Here is a 20,637-nt window from a genome sequence, read left to right as displayed (position 1 = left end):
CCTAAGCTGCAGAATAAAATAGAAAAGTACCGATTTACACTTACCGCGGGACCACTTACGTTTATCAAATAAACCCGGTCTCAACGGAGAGAAGAAAGAAACGATTTTTCACCCGTGTCCTCTAGCGCTCGCGCCAGGGGAGGTAAGCAGGGCTAGCAGCAAAAGCGCTCATTAAAGTTAATATGCAAATTAAGACAAGAACAGTGAATACACTGAATTGGGGGGAAAGGGAACACAAGCGTTAAATTAGTCAAAGCCATGCACAGATTTTGTTTTGTATCAAGCAAGTAAACGATAGCTTAATATTTTTTCGTAATCTTCTGAACAACTCTTTTTCTTTTGTGTGTTTCTTTTCAGCTTTCTGGTGCAGTTTTTTCAGATATACTCGGAGTATCAGTCCAATGATTTCTACATCACAGGAGAGGTACATATATATTTTTCTCCCGATAAATTCTTTTCCTTTTTCTAAAAGCAATTTGTCTCTCAAAGGGCAAATGGGGTTAGGAATCTGCTTTGACACTGACACAAACTTGAGGTAGCACCAGGCAACTTAATTTTCTCTGGGGATGATGTAAGCAGGAGCACATTAACCCTAATCAAAAGATATTAGACGGGCGCAGTGGCCTAGTGGATAAGACATCGGCCTCCTGTGCGGAGGGTTGAGTGTTCATATCCCGATCAGTCGGGCCTGGTGGCTTTACTAAGGCCTGAGATTTTTTTGATCTCCCAGCTGGTCAACTTATGCACAGACCTGCTAGTGCCTTATCTCCCCTTTGTGTGTACACGCAAGTACAAGACCAAGTACGCACGGAAAAGATCCTGTAATCCGTGTCGGAGTTCGGTGGATTACAGAAACCTCAAGATATCCAGCAAGCACAAAAAAGAATTATCGATAAGACGATTGTGGTTGCTAAAGGAATGAAGATAAAGGTTATACCGCTATGTCACAAGCAAAACCAGGGCAGAACTCTCCTATGTCACAAGCGAAACCAGGGCAGAACTCTCCTATGTCACAAGCGAAACCAGGGCAGAACTCTCCTATGTCACAAGCGAAACCAGGGCAGAACTCTCCTATGTCACAAGCGAAACCAGGGCAGAACTCTCCTATGTCACAAGCGAAACCAGGGCAGAACTCTCCTATGTCACAAGCGAAACCAGGGCAGAACTCTCCTATGTCACAAGCGAAACCAGGGCAGAACTCTCCTATGTCACAAGCGAAACCAGAGCAGATCTCTGCCGTGTGCTGACAAAACCGAGTAAGTCCACTGAAGCTAGTTCTGAGATAAACGACTTTTTCTGTTTTATTACATTTCTCAAAAGTGACGATTATCTTGATCAACCTACAGAGATAATAAGATAAATAGCATTATTGTACGTTTACAACCCGAGTTTGATAATGATCTGATGGATGGTTTTTGTTTTGTTGGACATTTTGTGGACTTACTTGGTTTTGTCACTTTTTTCCATTATATCAGATCTAAAAAATTTGACAGATCTAAGCAAGTGGACTTACTTGGTTTTGTCAAAACATTTGGAAGAAAAAGTAGTGCTTTTTTTGAGGATGAAAGTCGCTTGTTAATTTCAATGCGTTATTCTCTCGGGTGCCAGGAGAAACGTTCCGTATAACTCTCGCTTACTCTATTACACATGTCGTGTGCACATTAGAGCGCTTACTTCCCTTTGCTTATTTGATCTCTAAACAACGCTCTGGCTCATTTCGGTACGATTCTCACAGATACTTTCCAAGCGAACCTGTAACAATGTGTGCGTTTGTGTGTTTGTTCTGATTAAAACCAGTCTTGATCTAAGGACTATGTCCAGTCAAGAATAAAAGCTGGTTCTTGTGTATGACTGTGTACGTGAGTGTTAGTTTGAGTGCCTTGGAGAATGATGAGCATATCAGATTGCGGTGATTTGCTAAAATACATATTATTCACGTACAATTTTTTAAGCTACACAGCATGTTTTTTTGTTCCGGTAATGTTTTGTTGTTGTAAGTTTGGGTGGTACGGTTATTACTATAGTTACAGCCTTAAATCACATTATTTGAAATTCAAATCAAACACTATTTACCCGGGTTTGATGTCTTAAAAATCGTTTCTTGAAATTGTTATTACGAAATATTTCTGGACATTAAAATGCTAGCACAGGCACGAAAGTGATTTTATTGCAGGTGTCAATGTTTCCTGAATCTATTTATAGAGTTTGAATTGATATTAAGCAATTCAGGTGCCGTGTGGACATGGTACGGAAACATTCACTATCCCGATTGACGGGTTTTAACAGCGAGGACGCAATTTTTGTGAAGGCGTTTTAGTTCTGCTTCTTCTTCTTCTTTTGCGTTCGTGGGCTGAAACTCCCACGTACACGTGTGCTTTTGCACGAGTGGCTTTGTACGTGGATGACCGTTTTTACAAAACCATTTAGGCAGCCATACGCCGTTTTCGGTGAAAGCATGCTGGGTATTTTCGTGTTTCTATAACCCACCGAACTCTGCTTTGGACTGCACGATCTTTTCCGTGCGCACTTGGTCTTGTGCTTGCGTGTACACACGAAAGGTGATAAGGCACCAGCAGGCCTGCACGTAAGTTGACCTGGGATATCGGTAAAATCTTCACCTTAATTACCCGTCAGGTGCGGCCGGGATTCGAACCCACGACCTTCCGCTTTGGTAAGTCTTTTTTTTTTTCAAAATGATATTTTTTGTCCATCAAAAAGAAAAAATCAATGCGCATCTTGTGTGCTAATTTCTACTTTTTAGAGTGCTTAGATAAGCAGATTTGAGCAAGTAAGTCCACAACCAAAAACAACTTTTTAAGTGTGCATGAATGTTTTTACAAAACCAAGTAAGTCCAAGGGGTTCCCAATTTTCCTATAATGATAGTTTTAAAATTCTTGTCAGACGACCCATACAGAAAATACGTCATTTTAAGTTTAGAACTCACAAATGACGTCATTTAAAGTTTAGAACACACTAATGACCTCTTTCGATAAGGCGAGACATAATGACGTCACCTTATGACGTTTTATTTTAAAAATTTTCGTCTCTATCTATATATAATTCTCCTGACGATCCTTGTCTCTCTCTCTCTCCCTCCCTCTATCCCTCCCTATCTCTCTCTTTTCCTACCTCCATCTCTCTTTCTATCCCTCCCAACCTATCTCGCTATCTCTCTCCCTCTTACTCTCTTCCTCCTTCCCTAATTCCTCTTTCCCTTTATTTCTCTCTCTCCCCCCCCTCGACTCTGATTTCTTTCCCCTCTCTCACTCTCTCCCTGTTTAGTCTCTCTCTCTCTCTCTCTCTCTCTCTCTCTCTCTCTCTCTCTCTCTCTCTCTCTCTCTCTCTCTCTCTCTCTCTCTCTCTCTCTCTCCATTTTGTGCAAATTCGTAATGTTAACGTTATTTTCACTGTTTTGTCATTTATCTTGACAACACTTCTTCTTTAGCAGCCATGCTTGCACCAAAACTAGCACCCCTACTGTCGTGTTTTTCCTTTCGTCACTCTCAGTCGCAAAGGAGACACAACGATTTGTGTAGGTTCTGTAGATTTATTAACAGCTGGAACAACGGTGACAATATCTCTCAGCACAGTGTAAGAAAGAACAAGTGCAAGACTGGTAAAGAACAACAATACGTGTGCGCAGCCCTACTTATATAGTTAATGGACATACGAGAATATTCGGGAAACATCGACACTAATCTGGTTAGATCTACACAGTTCCGTCTGTTCGATGAGCGTCTACGCTTACGTCATGAGTGACTGCGCACTTAATCAAAGTAAGTTCTATAATGTTCTATATCCTTCTATTCGATTCCAGTGGTATCTAGCGATCTCCACAACACCTCCCCACCTAAACTGATGCTACTCCTCAAGCATCAACAGCAAAGTCTCTCTGTTGGTTTGCGTGTTCTCTTTGACCGTCTTGGATTGTCTGGTCCATACTCTGAAACGGATGGAGTACCTTTGGGTTTGGTCTGTCTCCGAGTTTGTGGCACAGTTTCCAAGATCTCCATGGGGTGATCTGTTACAAGTTCAGAAACAGTGTCCACTTCCTCACCAGGTTCATTGTCTTCCTCAGTGGTGTAGCGTGGCTGTAGCTGTTCCCAGTGTCGTCTCCATACTGGACCATGAGGAATGACCATGACGTTGAAGCAGCGAGTACCCAGAGACTTCTTGATGACTGCTGGTACCCATCGGGGTTGTTTGTCTCGGCGAGGTCCATGGTACAGAGCATACACAGGATCTCCGGCCTTGTACTGTCTGGTTACCTTGACGACAGCTTTCAAGTCTGGAGTCATCTGAGACTTGGATGCCTCCTTGTGGATTTGGCTGTAGTTCCTTTCTGCAGCCGTGAGAGTCTTGGACACGTTGGCGATTGGGCGCTCGCTTCCATCTGGATAGCGATGAAATAGGACTGCTCCAATTCCAACGTTGGACGCGTCACAAGCTAGTCCCAAAGTCTTGTTTGGATCGAAGTGTACCAGAACTTGATCCGAGGAAAGCACATTTTTCAACTGTTCAAATGCTGCCTGTTCCTCATCTCCCCACTTCCAGGGGTTCGCCTTCTTCGTCAGGCGGTAGAGCGGCTCTGCCATGCTGGCCAGGTTAGGGATGAACTTCCCGTAAAACTGAACTGAGCCCAAGAAAGACTTCAAGCTTGAGACGTCCGTAGGGGCTGGCATTTTCAAAACTGCCTCGACCTTCGATCCTTTGGAGATCCCTTCGGCCGATAAGGTATGTCCAAGGTATTCCACACTGGCTTGTGCGAACTCGCACTTTTCACGACGACATCTGAGTCCTTTGTCGTTCAGACGAGTGAGCAAACGTTCCAGGTTGCTCAGGTGGTCGTTGGCGTCCTTCCCGCTGACGAGTATATCATCTTGGAAGACGGCAACACCAGGTAGATCACAGGTCAGGTTTTCCATGATCTCTTGAAAGTAACCAGGTGCTGACTTTATCCCGAAAGGAAGTCGTTGCTGCAGGAGTACCCCACGGTGAGTGCTGAGGGCTAGCCTGCGTTGACTCTCTGGTGCCAGCTTGATCTGGTTGTAGGCATCAGCAAGATCGATCTTGGTGTATCCGAATCCACCTCCTAGCTTCTGCATCAGTTCCTCTGGGAGTGGCATTGGATGACGGTGATCTTCAAGCTGATCATTGATGCCCACTGAGTAGTCACCACAGATCCGTAGCTTGGGCTTCAGGGTGCCCGAGGTTTGTGCCTTACGAATTGGTACCACTGGCGTTCCGTATTCGTTGAACTGGACTGGCTTCCAGACTCCTTTGGCGATGCCTTCTTCGTAGCCTTTGGCGAGGTCATCACGAAGAGCGAAAGGTACCGGACGTGCCTTGTGAAAAACCGGCTTCGCATCAGACTTGAACTTCACGTCCAGTTCGAAGTCCTTGAGACATCCCAATTCTTGTTTGAAGAGATTTGGGAATTTATCAGACAGTCTGTGACAATCTCGTTGCAGGGCAGCATAAGGCGCGTTGGAGGTCGCTGGATGCGTAGGTTTTGCACCCTCACTCTTTGCGTGACTCTCTATGCTCCTCAGTCCTAGAGCATTGTCCACAGAAATTCCCAGAGTCTGGATTGCGTTGCGTCCTAGCAGATTCAGATGAGGGATCTTGGTGACGATGTACGGAATTGAGCTTTGCTTACCAGTCACTGGATCCTTGGTTTGGCCCATGAAAGTTCCCAGCACGGGCAGGTCGTGCTTGCTGGCAGACTCGTAACGATGTGTGACGTCATCCAGCTTCGGTTTTCCTAGTTGTCTCCAGACCGGAAAAGAAACAAAATTTCCTGTAGTTGCGGTGTCCAGTTCCATGGTGAACTGTCGGTCCTGGATTGTTATGGGTACATCCAACCTAGGAGTATCTTGGGGAACTTCACCGAGGATCGCGTTGACAAGCTCTGCTTTCGTGACTCTCTTCACGGAAGCCTGGGAATGTCGTTCCCGATTCTGATGTTGCTTTTTTCTACAGACAGCTTCCAAATGTCCTGTGACGTCACAGTATCGGCATTTGGCGTCTTTGTAGGGGCAGTCTGTTGCTTTGTGGGCCTTTCCACATCGGTAGCACTTCCTGTCTGTGGAATTAGACTGCTTGTGGTTCTTTCGTGGACCCGTAGTCTTGTTCTGGTGGACCTTGTTGACTGGCATGGTCTTGGAACCGTAGACAGTTTCCTTGGCAACCTTCGCTGCGTCTTCAGTCTCAATCGCGACTTGGACAGCACGTGCGAAATCCAGCTCTGTGTCCTTGATCTTGAATAGAGCCTTTAAGACAGCCTCATTGTTGACAGAACATATGAATCTCTGTCTCAGAGCTTCGTCTTGTGGGTTTTTGATCGAAGGAAAGTCACAGGTAGCGGCGTCTTGGCGTATGCGCGCTGCTAACTCCTGGAGAGTTTCGCCTGGCTTCCGTTTCATGTCACTCCAGAACTTGAAACGTTCTCGCACTATGAAGAGTTTCGGGTCGAACTGTTCTTTCATGAATTTGACAATTTCGTCCATTGTCAAACTGTTGATGTCCTTGGGCGGATTTTGCTGAGTAGCCAGATTTGCCAGTTGTTTGTAGACCGTAGCAGTCTGATTCGTCAAGAAAACTTGAGCCTTGCGCTGCTCCGGCACGGAGTTGGCGACCACAAACGTGCAAAATCTTGACCAGTAGTCAGGCCACAGTTCCGATGTTGCATCAAACGCAACAAAAGATGGGATTGCAGCTGCCTGTGTAGTAATGGGAAAACGTAGATTCGAAGCACTCGGATCGTCGTAGCTTTCCTCCCTGGCAGAAGCTGCGGCACCACTGAACACTTTCATCATCATCTCCATCTGGTGCATTTGTTGCTCCATATCTTCCTTGTGCTGGCGTTGCTGTTGCTCCAACTGCTCCCTTAGAAGCGTTATCAGCTGCTCTGTTTCCGTCATTTTGCAGTAATAAGTCACTCCGAATAGACAAGGGAAGTAACTGTCGACGACGCCAGTTGTCGTGTTTTTCCTTTCGTCACTCTCAGTCGCAAAGGAGACACAACGATTTGTGTAGGTTCTGTAGATTTATTAACAGCTGGAACAACGGTGACAATATCTCTCAGCACAGTGTAAGAAAGAACAAGTGCAAGACTGGTAAAGAACAACAATACGTGTGCGCAGCCCTACTTATATAGTTAATGGACATACGAGAATATTCGGGAAACATCGACACTAATCTGGTTAGATCTACACAGTTCCGTCTGTTCGATGAGCGTCTACGCTTACGTCATGAGTGACTGCGCACTTAATCAAAGTAAGTTCTATAATGTTCTATATCCTTCTATTCGATTCCAGTGGTATCTAGCGATCTCCACAACACCTACTAACAAGTAAAATGCCGCAAGAATATTCGGATTGACTTTGACGTCATACTGGCAAAAATATTGCATTCTGATAGGTTATAGCGTCATAAAGGTTCTTGTGATTGGTGGATGGACTTACTTGGTTTTACCAGCAAATTGACATGTAATTTTTTTGGAGAAATGTTTGAAGTTGTGGACTTACTTTTCTATATCTCCTTATCTATTTATTTTACAAAGTCAAAATTTACACACAGGCTGCTTCTTGATTTCTTAGTTTTGATGAACAAAAAGATATCATTTTTGGGAAAAAATGGACTTACTCGGTTTTGTCAGCACATGGCAGATGTACTTTAAACAGTTTTTAAGGTGTGGACTTACTTTTTTATATCTCCTTATCTATTTATTTCACAAAGTCACAATTTACACATAAGGTGCGCCTTAATTTCTAAGCTTTGATGAACAAAAAATATCATTTTTGAAAAAAATGGACTTACTCGGTTTTGTCAGCACACGGCAGAACTCTCCTATGTCACAAGCAAAACCAGGGCAGAACTCTCCTATGTCAAATTTGTATTTCTTAATGCTACGCAGAAAACGGATGTGACACTGACTGCCTTGTCTGTTTTTCAGTCATATGCTGGAAAATATGTGCCGGCCATTTCCTATAAGATCCACATGGAGAACCAAGGTCACCCCAAGGTCAAGATCAACTTCAAGGGCATGGCCATCGGGGATGGACTGTGTGACCCTATTACCGTATGTTTCTTCTTCTTCTTCCTTTTAATGAATTTTTCTTTGGGGTTTATTTACTGTTTGAATTGTTGAAGTGCATGGGTATGGAAACAGGATTTGCTAGTTAATTTGAAAAAAAAGATCAAAGACTTGAAAAATGCACTCTGTCAGGTCTGAAAAATACAGAAACGAGCACAGTGTGGTTCAGTGTACATGTGTGTGTTTTTCACGTGTCAGATGGGTATATATTAAACATGTTTTGCATGCTTGTGTTTCTCTGTACGGTGGAACCCTCTTTTTGACTCACATGCGAAGCAAAAGTGAGTCTATGTACTCACCCGAGTCGTCCGTCCGTCCGTCCGGACGTCCGGACGTCCGTCCGTCCGTCCGTCCGGAAAACTTTAACGTTGGATATTTCTTGGACACTATTCAGTCTATCAGTACCAAATTTGGCAAGATGGTGTATGATGACAAGGCCCCAAAAAACATACATAGCATCTTGACCTTGCTTCAAGGTCAAGGTCGCAGGGGCCATAAATGTTGCCTAAAAAACAGCTATTTTTCACATTTTTCCCATTTTCTCTGAAGTTTTTGAGATTCAATACCTCACCTATATATGCTATATAGGGCAAAGTAAGCCCCATCTTTTGATACCAGTTTGGTTTACCTTGCTTCAAGGTCAAGGTCACAGGAGCTCTTCAAAGTTGGATTGTATACATATTTTGAAGTGACCTTGACCCTGAACTATGGAAGATAACTGTTTCAAACTTAAAAATTATGTGGGGCACATGTTATGCTTTCATCATGAGACACATTTGGTCACATATGATCAAGGTCAAGGTCACTTTGACCCTTATGAAATGTGACCAAAATAAGGTAGTGAACCACTAAAAGTGACCATATCTCATGGTAGAAAGAGCCAAAAAGCACCATTGTACTTCCTATGTCTTGAATTAACAGCTTTGTGTTGCATGACCTTGGATGACCTTGACCTTGGGTCAAGGTCACATGTATTTTGGTAGGAAAAATGTGTAAAGCATGTGAGTCGTATGGGCTTTGCCCTTCTTGTTATATTTAGTCAAGTTTTGACTAAATATTTTAACATCGAGGGGGAATCGAAACGAGGGTCGTGGTGTATGTGTGTGTGTGTGTGTGTGTGTGTGTGTCTGTGTGTGTATGTAGAGCGATTCAGACTAAACTACTGGACCGATCTTTATGAAATTTGACATGAGAGTTCCTGGGTATGAAATCCCCATACGTTTTTTTCATTTTTTTGATAAATGTCTTTGATGACGTCATATCCGGCTTTTCGTGAAAGTTGAGGCGGCACTGTCACGCCCTCATTTTTCAACCAAATTGGTTGAAATTTTGGTCAAGTAATCTTCGACGAAGGCCGGACTTTGGTATTGCATTTCAGCTTGGTGGCTTAAAAATTACATAATGACTTTGGTCATTAAAAATCTGAAAATTGTAAAAAAAAATAAAAATTTATAAAACGATCCAAATTTACGTTTATCTTATTCTCCATCATTTGCTGATTCCCAAAACATATAAATATGTTATATTCGAATTAAAAACAAGCTCTGAAAATTAAATATATAAAAATTATTATCAAAATTAAATTGTCCAAATCAATTTAAAAACACTTTCATCTTATTCCTTGTCGGTTCCTGATTCCAAAAACATATAGATATGATATGTTTGGATTAAAAACACGCTCAGAAAGTTAAAACAAAGAGAGGTACAGAAAAGCGTGCTATCCTTCTTAGCGCAACTACTACCCCGCTCTTCTTGTCAATTTCACTGCCTTTGCCATGAGCGGTGGACTGACGATGCTACGAGTATACGGTCTTGCTGAAAAATGGCATTGCGTTCAGTTTCATTCTGTGAGTTCGACAGCTACTTGACTAAATATTGTATTTTCGCCTTACGCGACTTGTTAGTTTTAAGGCCTTCAAAATCTGAGAAAAGCAGGTCTTAAAAAGAAGGAAGTGTTAAAAAGAAGGAAGTGTTAAAATCAGTGGAAGTTAATCAACAGAGCTCAAAATAAAAAAAACAAGATAGGTAGGTCGTTGGAACGTTTGTTATTGACAAAACAATACACATTTCTTGTTTTTTGATTCTGAATTTTGGAACGTTGGCAGTCTCTTTGTTTTTGGATTTCAACAGAGCTCGAGTTATGGACAGAAAATTTGGAAAAGCAAAGTCTTAAAGGGAAGTCTTAAAGGGAAGTCTTAAAGCAAAGTCTTAAAGGGAAGTCTTGAAGGGAAGTCTTAAAGGGAAGTCTTAAAGCAAAGTCTTAAAGCAAAGTCTTAAAGCAAAGTCTTAAAGGGAAGTCTTAAAGGGAAGTCTTAAAGCAAAGTCTTAAAGGGAAGTCTTAAAGGGAAGTCTTAAAGGGAAGTCTTAAAGCAAAGTCTTAAAGGGAAGTTTTAAAGGGAAGTCTTAAAGCAAAAGTCTTAACGGGAAGTCTTAAAGCAAAGTCTTAAAGGGAAGTCTCAAAGGGAAGTCTTAAAGGGAAGTCTTAAAGGGAAGTCTTAAATTGGGGGGTCTAAAAAAGGGAGGGTCCACTGTACACGTTTTTGATATTTTGTTGTTTCTGGCAGATGCTACCCAAGTATGCAGATTTTATGTTCAACGTGGGTCTGATAGATGAGCCCCAGGCTCGCTATGTGCAGAGACTGACCAACAACGCTGCTAACAGTATTGCTCAGAAAAAGTACTTGGAAGCTTTCAAGGTCAGTTAATTTTGTGTCTGTCTTAACACACACAAACACACACACAAACACACACACACTCACACACACACACACACACACACACACACACACACACACACATCCTTTTCTGCACATGTGCATGCATGTGCTCCTATTTTAATCGCTTTACATTGGAAACCCCATTTTAACATCTCCCAAAATCTGGTCTTAAAAAAGAGGGAGTGTTAAAATGGGGGTACATGTACAGAGGTTATGAACAGAAAGTCTGAGAAACCGTGGTCTTAAAAGGGAGGTAGTCTTAAATCGGGGGGTCTTAAAAGATTTGTTTTCAGGTCAAGTACATTTTATTGATTGTTTGTTATTTCTGCCGGGCTGTAAATATTCCTCTGTTCTTTGGCGTCTGTGGTCATTATCTCCATGATTTTGTTTTGTTAATTAATTTTTCTCAAACACTTTTTTAAAATTCTAAATCACGAAGAATGTTTTCTTTATATAGCAGATATGCTGAATGATTTCTTTTAAAATGCATGTATTTTTAATTTTTTAAATGTTTGTTCCAGTTGTTTGATGTTCTTTGGGATGACAATGTCACCCAGCCTAACCCTTCCTTTGCCAAAATGTCTGGACTGTTTGATGACTACAACTTCCTTCGTACCCAGGTAAGTTTTAGTGCCAAGTTGAGTGAAGGGATTTCATTTCTATAAGTCATGAGAGTGGATTTGGGATGGGATAGAGCCACTTGTCAATTTTTTCTTGTTCACAAAAGCACTAATCAAAAATTGGCTCCAGGGGCTTGCAACGTAGTACAATATTTTACCTTACTGGGAGAATGCAAGTTTCCAGTACAAAGGACTTAACATTTCTTACATACTGCTTGACTAAAATCTTTACAAAAATTGACTATATTCTATACAAGAAACACTTAAAGGGCAGCTGTCGGGTTGCCTGGTCTCAAAAATGTGCGGAGTTTTGTGCAAAAACGCGTTTAAGAGTTTTCCGAGTTGATTCAACTAAAGACTGTTGATTTGGTCTAGAAGAAGACACTTTCATCATTAGTTTGAAACCATTAAAATGCGTGAAACTTTCTGCTAGTTCTCACAATCCGCAAAAAAACGAAGCAGTTGGCAGGCCGAAACGACTCAAAATCCGCGACCGACAACTCTGTCAGCACAAGAAAGACGCCGCAGCGTTAGCCTTGCTGTGACGTCACTCGAGGAAGCCGATAAGGCCGCTGTGAAGTTTACAGTACAATGTAGACTACAGCTGGACATCTGTAATGCTGTACGCGTGATTGATTCTTGCACAAAGTAAAGTATTAGGATGGTGGTATCTTCTCAAGACCCACGTTCCCATTTTCTCTTCTTTGATCTGACCGACTGCAACCTTTACAAGTCATTTCTAAAGTGGTTCACATGCTGTTGCTACTCCTCCAGTCCACCCGGTTAAACCATAAAGTTGCTCAACCACAGACCCTCGTGTCCCTTGTCAGCAGACACTGTACACTTATGAAGAAGGTCCGCTTGAGGTGTCACACCAATTACCGTGTACGTGTGAGGTACTGAATTCAAGACAAAAGCCAACTCTGTCGGTGGGAAAATCTAGGAAAAGAGATGATGATAATACATCTTCAGTTACTCACTCAAGTAGATAGACGACATAAGATAAAGGGAAGAGAGACGGAGACAAAGATGAAACAGTGGATCTAGTGTGGAAAATGGGGGAGGGGGGTTCGGCCGCAAAAAATCAAAGATGAATTTGTCAAACTGTGTTTGTGATGGTTATCGTGTGTGTGTGTGTGTGTGTGTGTGTGTGTGTGTGTGTGTGTGTGTGTGTGTGTGTGTGTGTGTGTGTGTGTGTGATAACACGTATGTGTGTGTGTGATAACACGTATGTGTGTGTGTGTCTGTGTATATGTGTGATAACACGTGTGTGTCTGTGTGTGAGTGTGTTTGTGTGTGTGTGTTTGTGTTCCTCGACGCGTGACAATATCTGCCAATAAGTTGAACAAAAACAGGGTTCAAGTGGAACAAAAGCAGGAGGGGGACGGAAGACATGTTATGAACTCCGTTTTTTACTGCGAAATTTTGGCCTGGGAGAAGTCACCCCATCCTAAGTTTCTCTTCACCTACCCGTGAAGTATGCTTGAGGGCTTGACTAGACAACCCGATTGCGCCCATTACACGGCATAAAGAGAGCACCGTTCAACCCGGCCGATTCCGCGGCTGACGCGTCCAAGGGAAGTAATTTTCGAGCGGGCTGCATTGACTCGGCCAAGAATGCAAACTTTCTTCGATTAAAGACATTGTAGCATGTCTAAAGTCTTCGGACTTGTGTTATCAAGCTGTCAAAATCACCAAGTAACTTTTAAGTATAGTTTCAGTTACATGATAACTCATTCTAAGGAACAGATTTTGAGAGCCACAACCCGACAGCTGCCCTTTAACAAGGGTAAAAGGAGAAACAGAATCCGTTAGTCGCCTCTTACAACATGCTTTGATACAGAGTTAGACATACATTTTGTTCTTGTGATTGGCGGTGATTTGGTCTTTCTGATTCAAAGTATGTATATCACATAAAAAGATATAACTCTCATCTACATCTCTCAATAAAAACTTAATGGCATTTTTATTCCAGGGCCCTGCACAGTTCAACTACTATGGAGATTTCCTGGCCGACCCTGTTGTGCGGCGTGCCATCCATGTTGGCAATTTGACATTCAATGGAGGCACCGAAGTCTACAATCATCTCACTGAAGACTTCCTGCAGTCTGTCAAACCGTGGATTGCTGTCATTATGGATAATTATAAGGTTTTCTTCATAGATTCTCTTTGTGTATATGTGTTTGTGTGTGTGTGTGTGTGTGTATGTGTATGTGTGTATTTGATTTTAAAAAGCATGCTTTCTTGTAAAGCGCTTTACTCTACTGCGCTATACTGGCTTGTCAATTCAAGTGATCTGCGAGCCAGCCATATGTACGCTAATGTGCCATACTGGCTTATCACTTTCAGAACACTTTTTTTCTCATGAAAGTGGCAGAGTGTTCTTGGCTCTTGACCTCAGGGCACCGATTAGGCTAAATTGTCTTGGCGGAAAAAAAAAGCAGAGCGTTAATTACATTCTGTGAGTTTGACGGTTTGACTGAATGTAGTAATTTTGCTTTATGCGACTTGTTTTTAATTAAAAATAACATTTACTGTTTTCATATTCTCTCATATAGTCATTATTTCATTGTAGAGGTACTTGAAGGCATGCTAAAAATCAAGCTGTTTTTTTCTTGAAGTTAACGCAAGTCTTTCCCAGTAAACGTTTATGGTGCGACGCGCATGCATTCACCGTCGCTTGGGCGATCCCACCTGCGCGGACATACGCCGCGGAGACTACGCACCGGTGCATTTAAATTCTAGGTTACACCATCGCCACTGTCAATGCGCCATACCGACGCCGCGCAGTTCCGAAATGCGGGTGTATTTGTTTTGCTTGGTTTTTGTTGTTGTTGGTTTGTTTGTTTGTTAATTTTGTTTTTACGTAGAGCCGAAAGGTACATCGGATTGTGGGTTGGTCGTGCAGACGGTAGAAAAAAAACCCAGCTTTAAAATGTGAAAAAGTCCAAATAGCTATTTCTTTAATTTAATTCGGCGGCTAAACGGCTCAAGCGATTTCAAAATCCTTTTAAGACAGTATCATGCTATTGAAGGGGTACACTAAAAAACAATTGGCAAAACAATATCTGGCCCCTGACGGCAAGCAGCTTGATTTCCCCAAAACGTTTCACGAGAGCGGCGTCCTAACCGTAAGAGCTAGCGCCTGCGGATTTTTTGTGAACGAAGAGGGGGGGGGAATGTGCTTATGAAAATCAAGTTTTCGAGAGCCTATAGGTCTTGTTTTTTTTTTTTAAAGAATTTAGTGGGGGGCGTCGGAAAAGATCTGTTTTCAAATGTAAACACAGTAGATAAAATAATAAGAAGATAGATAGATCTGTTTAACCAATCACAATGGAACTCCAAAATATTCCATAGATTAGTTTACTTAATTTTTAAAAGATAAGTTCGAAACATTATCATCTGATAAGTCGCCGTATAACCTTATAGGTTCCAGCGACTAAATATTCCTGATCCTGTTCCCCGGGTTTTCGAACCAAGGGCGGCAACTGTGCAACCATAGACATGTACGTCATCATGATCTCCCCTTATTATGCGTTATTCATCGTCAATAATTTGAAATGGTAAGATATATCTCTATGTTTTTTACATGTAAGTGTTCGGAAAAAATACAGTTATAGCAGTTATGTACAAAAATAAGCAGCAAATGCTCTTTTCGCCAAAGTAAAGTCCTTTTTTCTTTTGGTTTCTTACATGTGACACAGCACACCGCAAGCATTTAGGCGAATAACAAGTGAGTGGTATATATATATCATCAATTATATACTAGGTAACGGTGTTAATTACTTGCCATGTTCTTTACACGTTTTCCAATTGTGTCCTTGATTATTGCTTGATGCCATGTATGATATTACAATATGTCTTTCAACAGTGTGTCCATTTAGATTGCGTACATGCATAGTCATAGTAACTCGAATTTTGTTTTACTTCGAATTACTTGGGATGCGCCGCATCGACTTCTAGCATGCATGTCACCTGCTCCAGGCATGGTCACGCGATGGTCAGGCGCACCATATACGCATGCGCCGCGTCGACTAGTGGACGATCATAGTATTGACTGAGGCGCATGCACCAAAGTTCCATGAGGCGCATGCACGGCGCAGGTGTATGGTGCATGCGCGGCGCATGCGCGGCGCACCCAAAATGTTTACTGGGTTGTGACAATGAATGCTGCAGAACACACATCATCCAGACATGCCTACCCATACGGAATAGCCGTATTTGTTCCGGAAAATCATGAAAAAATTACTTTGTTACGATAATTCCGAGTTTTTCCCAAAGCGTTCCGGAAAAAATAAAAATGACGAGTTTTGGTCACTTTTGCGTACCATACTTTAATTCCTTCCGGAAATTGCCAAAGTTTGGGAGCCAATCAGCGGCCAAGAATTACACTGACGGAAATTAACGAACGGTAACTTCCGGCCCTTGTTTGAATTGAGCCTTTCTCCTTGTTCGAATCGAGACTTCAAAATGGCGAGTACTTCTAAAAAGCGCGTGCTGTCAGAAAGTGACTACGAAACTGATGATCGCGAGGAGGAACAAGTTCAGAAAAGAAAGCCGGCTGCTAAAAAGAAAAGGGTTGACAAGAAGAAGAAGAATCGGATTCAGCATTTCTGTGAGAAATATACGACGACCTGGCCGTGTGTGACAACAGGTCAAAGGTGATCAGTGGGCTTTTTGCAACGTGTGTAAAACTGATTTTTCGATTTCTCAGGGAGGTGCCAACGACATTGTGCGACACATTGCAACAGCCAAACACTAAACTAATTATTTTTAGTACTTCAGAAAAAGGTAACTTAATTTTCTCAACTTATATTTTTCCCATTTTTTTTTTCCAGAAATGATTTTTGTTTTTTTCAATTTTGGGGCCATGTTTGAATGCAATTTTATGGCTCAGATAGCCCCAGATTGCACCGAATTGCATCCTTGAAAAAACAAATTCCGGGGGGGCATGCCCCCGGATCCCCCTAGCATGTTCGGGAGCTACGCGCCCTCAGTTCAGGCGCTTCGCGCCTTCACCAACACGCTTCGCTGCACTCAGCTTGAATACTCAGATGTTCCTCTATTCTGAGGCATGTTCCTGATTTTCACATTTTGTGTTCCACTTTTCTACATTTTGGGGTAGGCATGTCTGATCATCATTCAATGTTGTTGGTGTTGTGTCTCCTACCAGGTAATGATCTACAACGGACAGCTGGACATCATCATAGCCGTGCCCCTGACCGAGGCCTGGCTGCAGACCGTGCGATGGTCGGGTCTGGTGGATTACAAGAACGCTGAACGTCGGGTCTGGAAGGTCACGCCTTCGGACACAGAGGTGGCAGGCTGGGTGAGACAGGTCAAAAACTTCTACCAGGTCAGTGGCAGTTTAATCTCCCCTCAAATCGGCATATGGCTGCCTATAAAACGCTGAAAAAAACCAGTGATACACCTAAAAACCCACTGGTGATACACCTAAAAACCCACTGGTGATACACCTAAAAACCCACTGGTGATACACCTAAAAACCCACTGGTGATACACCTAAAAACCCACTGGTGATACACCTAAAAACCCACTGGTGATACACCTAAAAACCCACTGGTGATACACCTAAAAACCCACTGGTGATACACCTAAAATCCCACTGGTGATACACCTAAAAATCCACTGGTGATACACCTAAAAACCCACTGGTGCACGAGAGTTTGTGAGATTGCAACTGGGTCCTGATCTTACCTGGTCTTAACAATTGTATTCCGAGAATTACATACAACAATGCCGCATACTATCAATTAAATAAATGGAGCAAAACAAGCTAGGCATGTATTTGCATGAACATTGATGATTCATGATTTGGTTAGTGACAGTTGTCGTCGCTGGTTTTTTTTACGGGGGTGTGTGTGCTAAGTGGTGGCTAGTGAGATGAGCTTATCGACTGAATGGTAGGGGAGGTCGTAAAGCTCACATTGACTGTTTCAATCTATCACTTTTCTTTTGATCGTCTCGCTTATGGCAGTCATTGCAAAGATTACATTTAGAACACTGCATGGATTGATTGCTGTGTGATACCAGCTAGGTTTACACGGGTTCCTTGTATAGATATTAAAATGCGCGCGAAAGGTTTACTCATGTAAACCTGGTTTTACACAGCTAGCCATGTAGTGTTCTATTTATCTTACATTCAGTCAAGGTGGTCTTCTACATTTGTGCTTTTTTTCAATAATCTTATGGTTAGATTTCGCTAAAAAAGTTATGTCAGATGAAGAATGAACCATGGGGGAAAAAGTTATAGAAACAAAAATATATGTAAAAAAAATTCTTATTTTTGGGTAACACTTCCAATGTTTTGTTTTCCATGTGCTTTGCCTATAAATATCGACCAATCAAATTCATGTCACTTTGCTGACAGCCACACCCACACAATCACAGCAACAGTTTGACACTGGGTATTAGAGCGCTTTCCACGATTTCTTTTTAAACAAACGAAATACATGGTATTCGAGAGGAGTTTTGCCCTCGGCATTTTCCAAATAAGGAATAAATATTTACCCTGTAGGACATGAAGCATTCTCTCTTTCTTTTTAGTACTGTATGCGTGGATAAGATCATGTGCTTTTTGTTGCAGGTGATTGTACGTAGCGCTGGACACATCCTGCCCTACGACCAGCCGGCTCGTGCATACGATATGATTCAGAGATTTGTGGAGGGGAAATCTTTTGCCTGATATTTGTAAACTGTCTCTGTATTGATCAAATAAGATTTCATGCTCTATGTTTTATTTTATCTTTTGCTTGATATCTGTAAACTGTCTCTGTGTTGATCAAATAAGATTTCATGCTCTATGTTTTATTATATTGTTCAAGTTTAGAAACATATAGGTTTTACTCGGGGCTGAAGGAAGCAGACCTACTTTCATGTTGCAGGCGAGAGTGTGTTTCATAGTCCAATGTGTATATGACCATAGGGTACACAGGGTTCAGCCCACAGGAGCTTGTATCAAAGCACCGGTCGATCAGAAGTATCCTACTACTTTATCCTAGTATTACTACTATTTTTAGACAAGTAAATAACAGTAGACTAATACTACAGAGAGGATAAAGGAGTACGATATACTTCGAGCTTTGATACAAGCGCCTGTGGTTCAGCCTAGAATAAAACAAGTCGCGTAAGGCGAAATTACTACATTTAGTCAAGCTGTGGAACTCACAGAATGAAACTGAACGTAGTCCGCCGCTAGTGCAAAAGGCAGTGAAAGTGACGAGCCTGTTTGGCGCGGTAGCGGTTGCGCTGTACTTCATAGGACGCTTTACTCTACCTCTCTTCGTTTTAAGTTTCTGAGCGTGTTTTTAATCCAAACATATATCTATATGTTTTTGGAATCAGGAACCGACAAGGAATAAGATGAAATTGTTTTTAAATCGATTTCGAAAATGTAATTTTGCATATTTGATACATTTTTTTATATTTTTAATTTTCAATCTTGTTTTTAATCCAAATATAACATATTTATATGTTTTTGGAATCAGAACATGATAAAGAATAAGATGAACGTAAATTTAGATTGTTTTATTAAAAAATGTTTTTTTTTACAATTTTCAGATTTTTAATGACCAAAGTCATTAATTAATTTTTAAGCCACCAAGCTGAAATGCAATACCGAAGTCCGGCCTTTGTCAAAGATTGCTTGGCCAAAATTTCAATCAATTTGATTAAAAAATGAGGGTGTAACAGTGCCGCCTCAACTTTTACAAAAAGCCGGATATGACGTCATCAAAGACATTTATCAAACAAAAAAAAACCGTCTGGGGATATCATTTCCAGGAACTCTCATGTCAAATTTCATAAAGATCGGTTTAGTAGTTTACTCTGAATCGCTCTACACACACACACGCACCCACACACACACACACATACACCACGACCCTCGTCTCGATTCCTCCCTCTATGTTAAAACATTTAGTCATAACTTGACTAAATTAAAAAAAAAGGTTAAATTTGGCCCCCTCAACCAAATTGTGATAGGACATATACCGTAGTTTGAGAATGCTAGACCCCCAATGGTTTATATAATCGGGTGCCATCTGGAGAATGCTAGACCCCCAATGGTTTATATAATCGGGTGCCATCTGAGATTATGATTATTGAATCTGCCACTCCATCATGTCACCAAAGAGTGTGTGTGTGTGTGTGTGCGTGCGTGCGTGCGTGTGAAGACACACACATATTTTAATTTGGTCAGTTTCACTTTTGCGAGTGACAGTGTCACATGCCTGATAAGAGTCAAGCACGCCCTGTGTACATGACATTAGGACAGAAGTATTGACGTATTGTCAAAAACTTATGGTAGCCAGTAGGAAACTACTTGTGTCACAGCTGAAAGAATATTGCTGGGATCTTTTTGTTGTTACTGCAGCAGAGGTTGTTTTGGACGTTTATTTGTAGCAGCGGGATCATTTTGACCATGTTCATAATACTGCAGGAGCATTTAATCTCACACGACATTCCTTGCTAAGGACACTGCTTATAATGCTTAGTTGTGTTGTGAATCATTACAGCTGATAAAGCAATCTCCTTTTATACATTGGAAGTAAAATCATTTTGAATATATTTGCGTTAAGTTGGTTCAGTGGAAAGTGGCATTATTTATATTTTAATAACATCACGTTTTGGCTTTATTTGGTATTTTTTGTTTTTTATTCTTCTACTTTTATTATAAAAGCTAACGACAAAATAATGGTTTTTTTGTGTGTATGGTACCATTTGGTTTGAATGCATACTATGCTTGCTGCACGATAACTGAGGACGCCATCAAAACATGCCTTTTTCGACCAATGAAATGAGTGACACAACTACACTGTTCAGGTAGCCACATCATCATTGCTTGGCAGGATAGCTGGCAAAAAAAGTGATTGATTTTGATTAGAGAACTGATTGTTCTGTCCGCACGAACACACACGCACACACACACACACACACACACACACACACACAAACACAAACACACCCAGGCAAATAAATAGACACAATCTACACGCAATACCAAAAATGAGAACATGTATTATAAAAAGAACAATATTTTCCAGACAAATATTCGAAAGCAATTAATCTAAAATAATTGCATGGCTATCACACGTTCAAGTTCAAAATGTCACAACCGAAAACGACTACAGTCCTTGTCGAATTCATAAATCTAGACAAATAATGACATCGTTCTCTGTA

At 41.5% G+C, this 20,637-nt stretch overlaps 1 protein-coding gene across 1 annotated transcript in view; it reads left to right on the top strand.

Annotated features, from left to right (window-relative positions):
• LOC138971857 (probable serine carboxypeptidase CPVL) overlaps window positions 1-19,742 on the top strand; it is a 34,164-nt gene extending 14,422 nt beyond the window's left edge. Inside the window, exons 7-13 of the mRNA XM_070344689.1 lie at window positions 358-424; window positions 7,959-8,084; window positions 10,664-10,795; window positions 11,338-11,436; window positions 13,412-13,585; window positions 16,610-16,792; window positions 18,044-19,742. Coding sequence (XP_070200790.1) covers window positions 358-424; window positions 7,959-8,084; window positions 10,664-10,795; window positions 11,338-11,436; window positions 13,412-13,585; window positions 16,610-16,792; window positions 18,044-18,142 — 880 coding nt within the window. The 3' untranslated portion in view covers window positions 18,143-19,742. The remainder of the gene's footprint in view (window positions 1-357; window positions 425-7,958; window positions 8,085-10,663; window positions 10,796-11,337; window positions 11,437-13,411; window positions 13,586-16,609; window positions 16,793-18,043) is intronic.
• Window positions 19,743-20,637: the final 895 nt, after the last annotated feature.

Source organism: Littorina saxatilis, linkage group LG7 (genome assembly GCF_037325665.1).
Source record: "Littorina saxatilis isolate snail1 linkage group LG7, US_GU_Lsax_2.0, whole genome shotgun sequence".
NCBI lineage: Eukaryota > Metazoa > Mollusca > Gastropoda > Littorinimorpha > Littorinidae > Littorina > Littorina saxatilis.
Note: the sequence above shows the minus strand (reverse complement) of the source record. Positions and strands in the feature narration are given on the sequence as shown.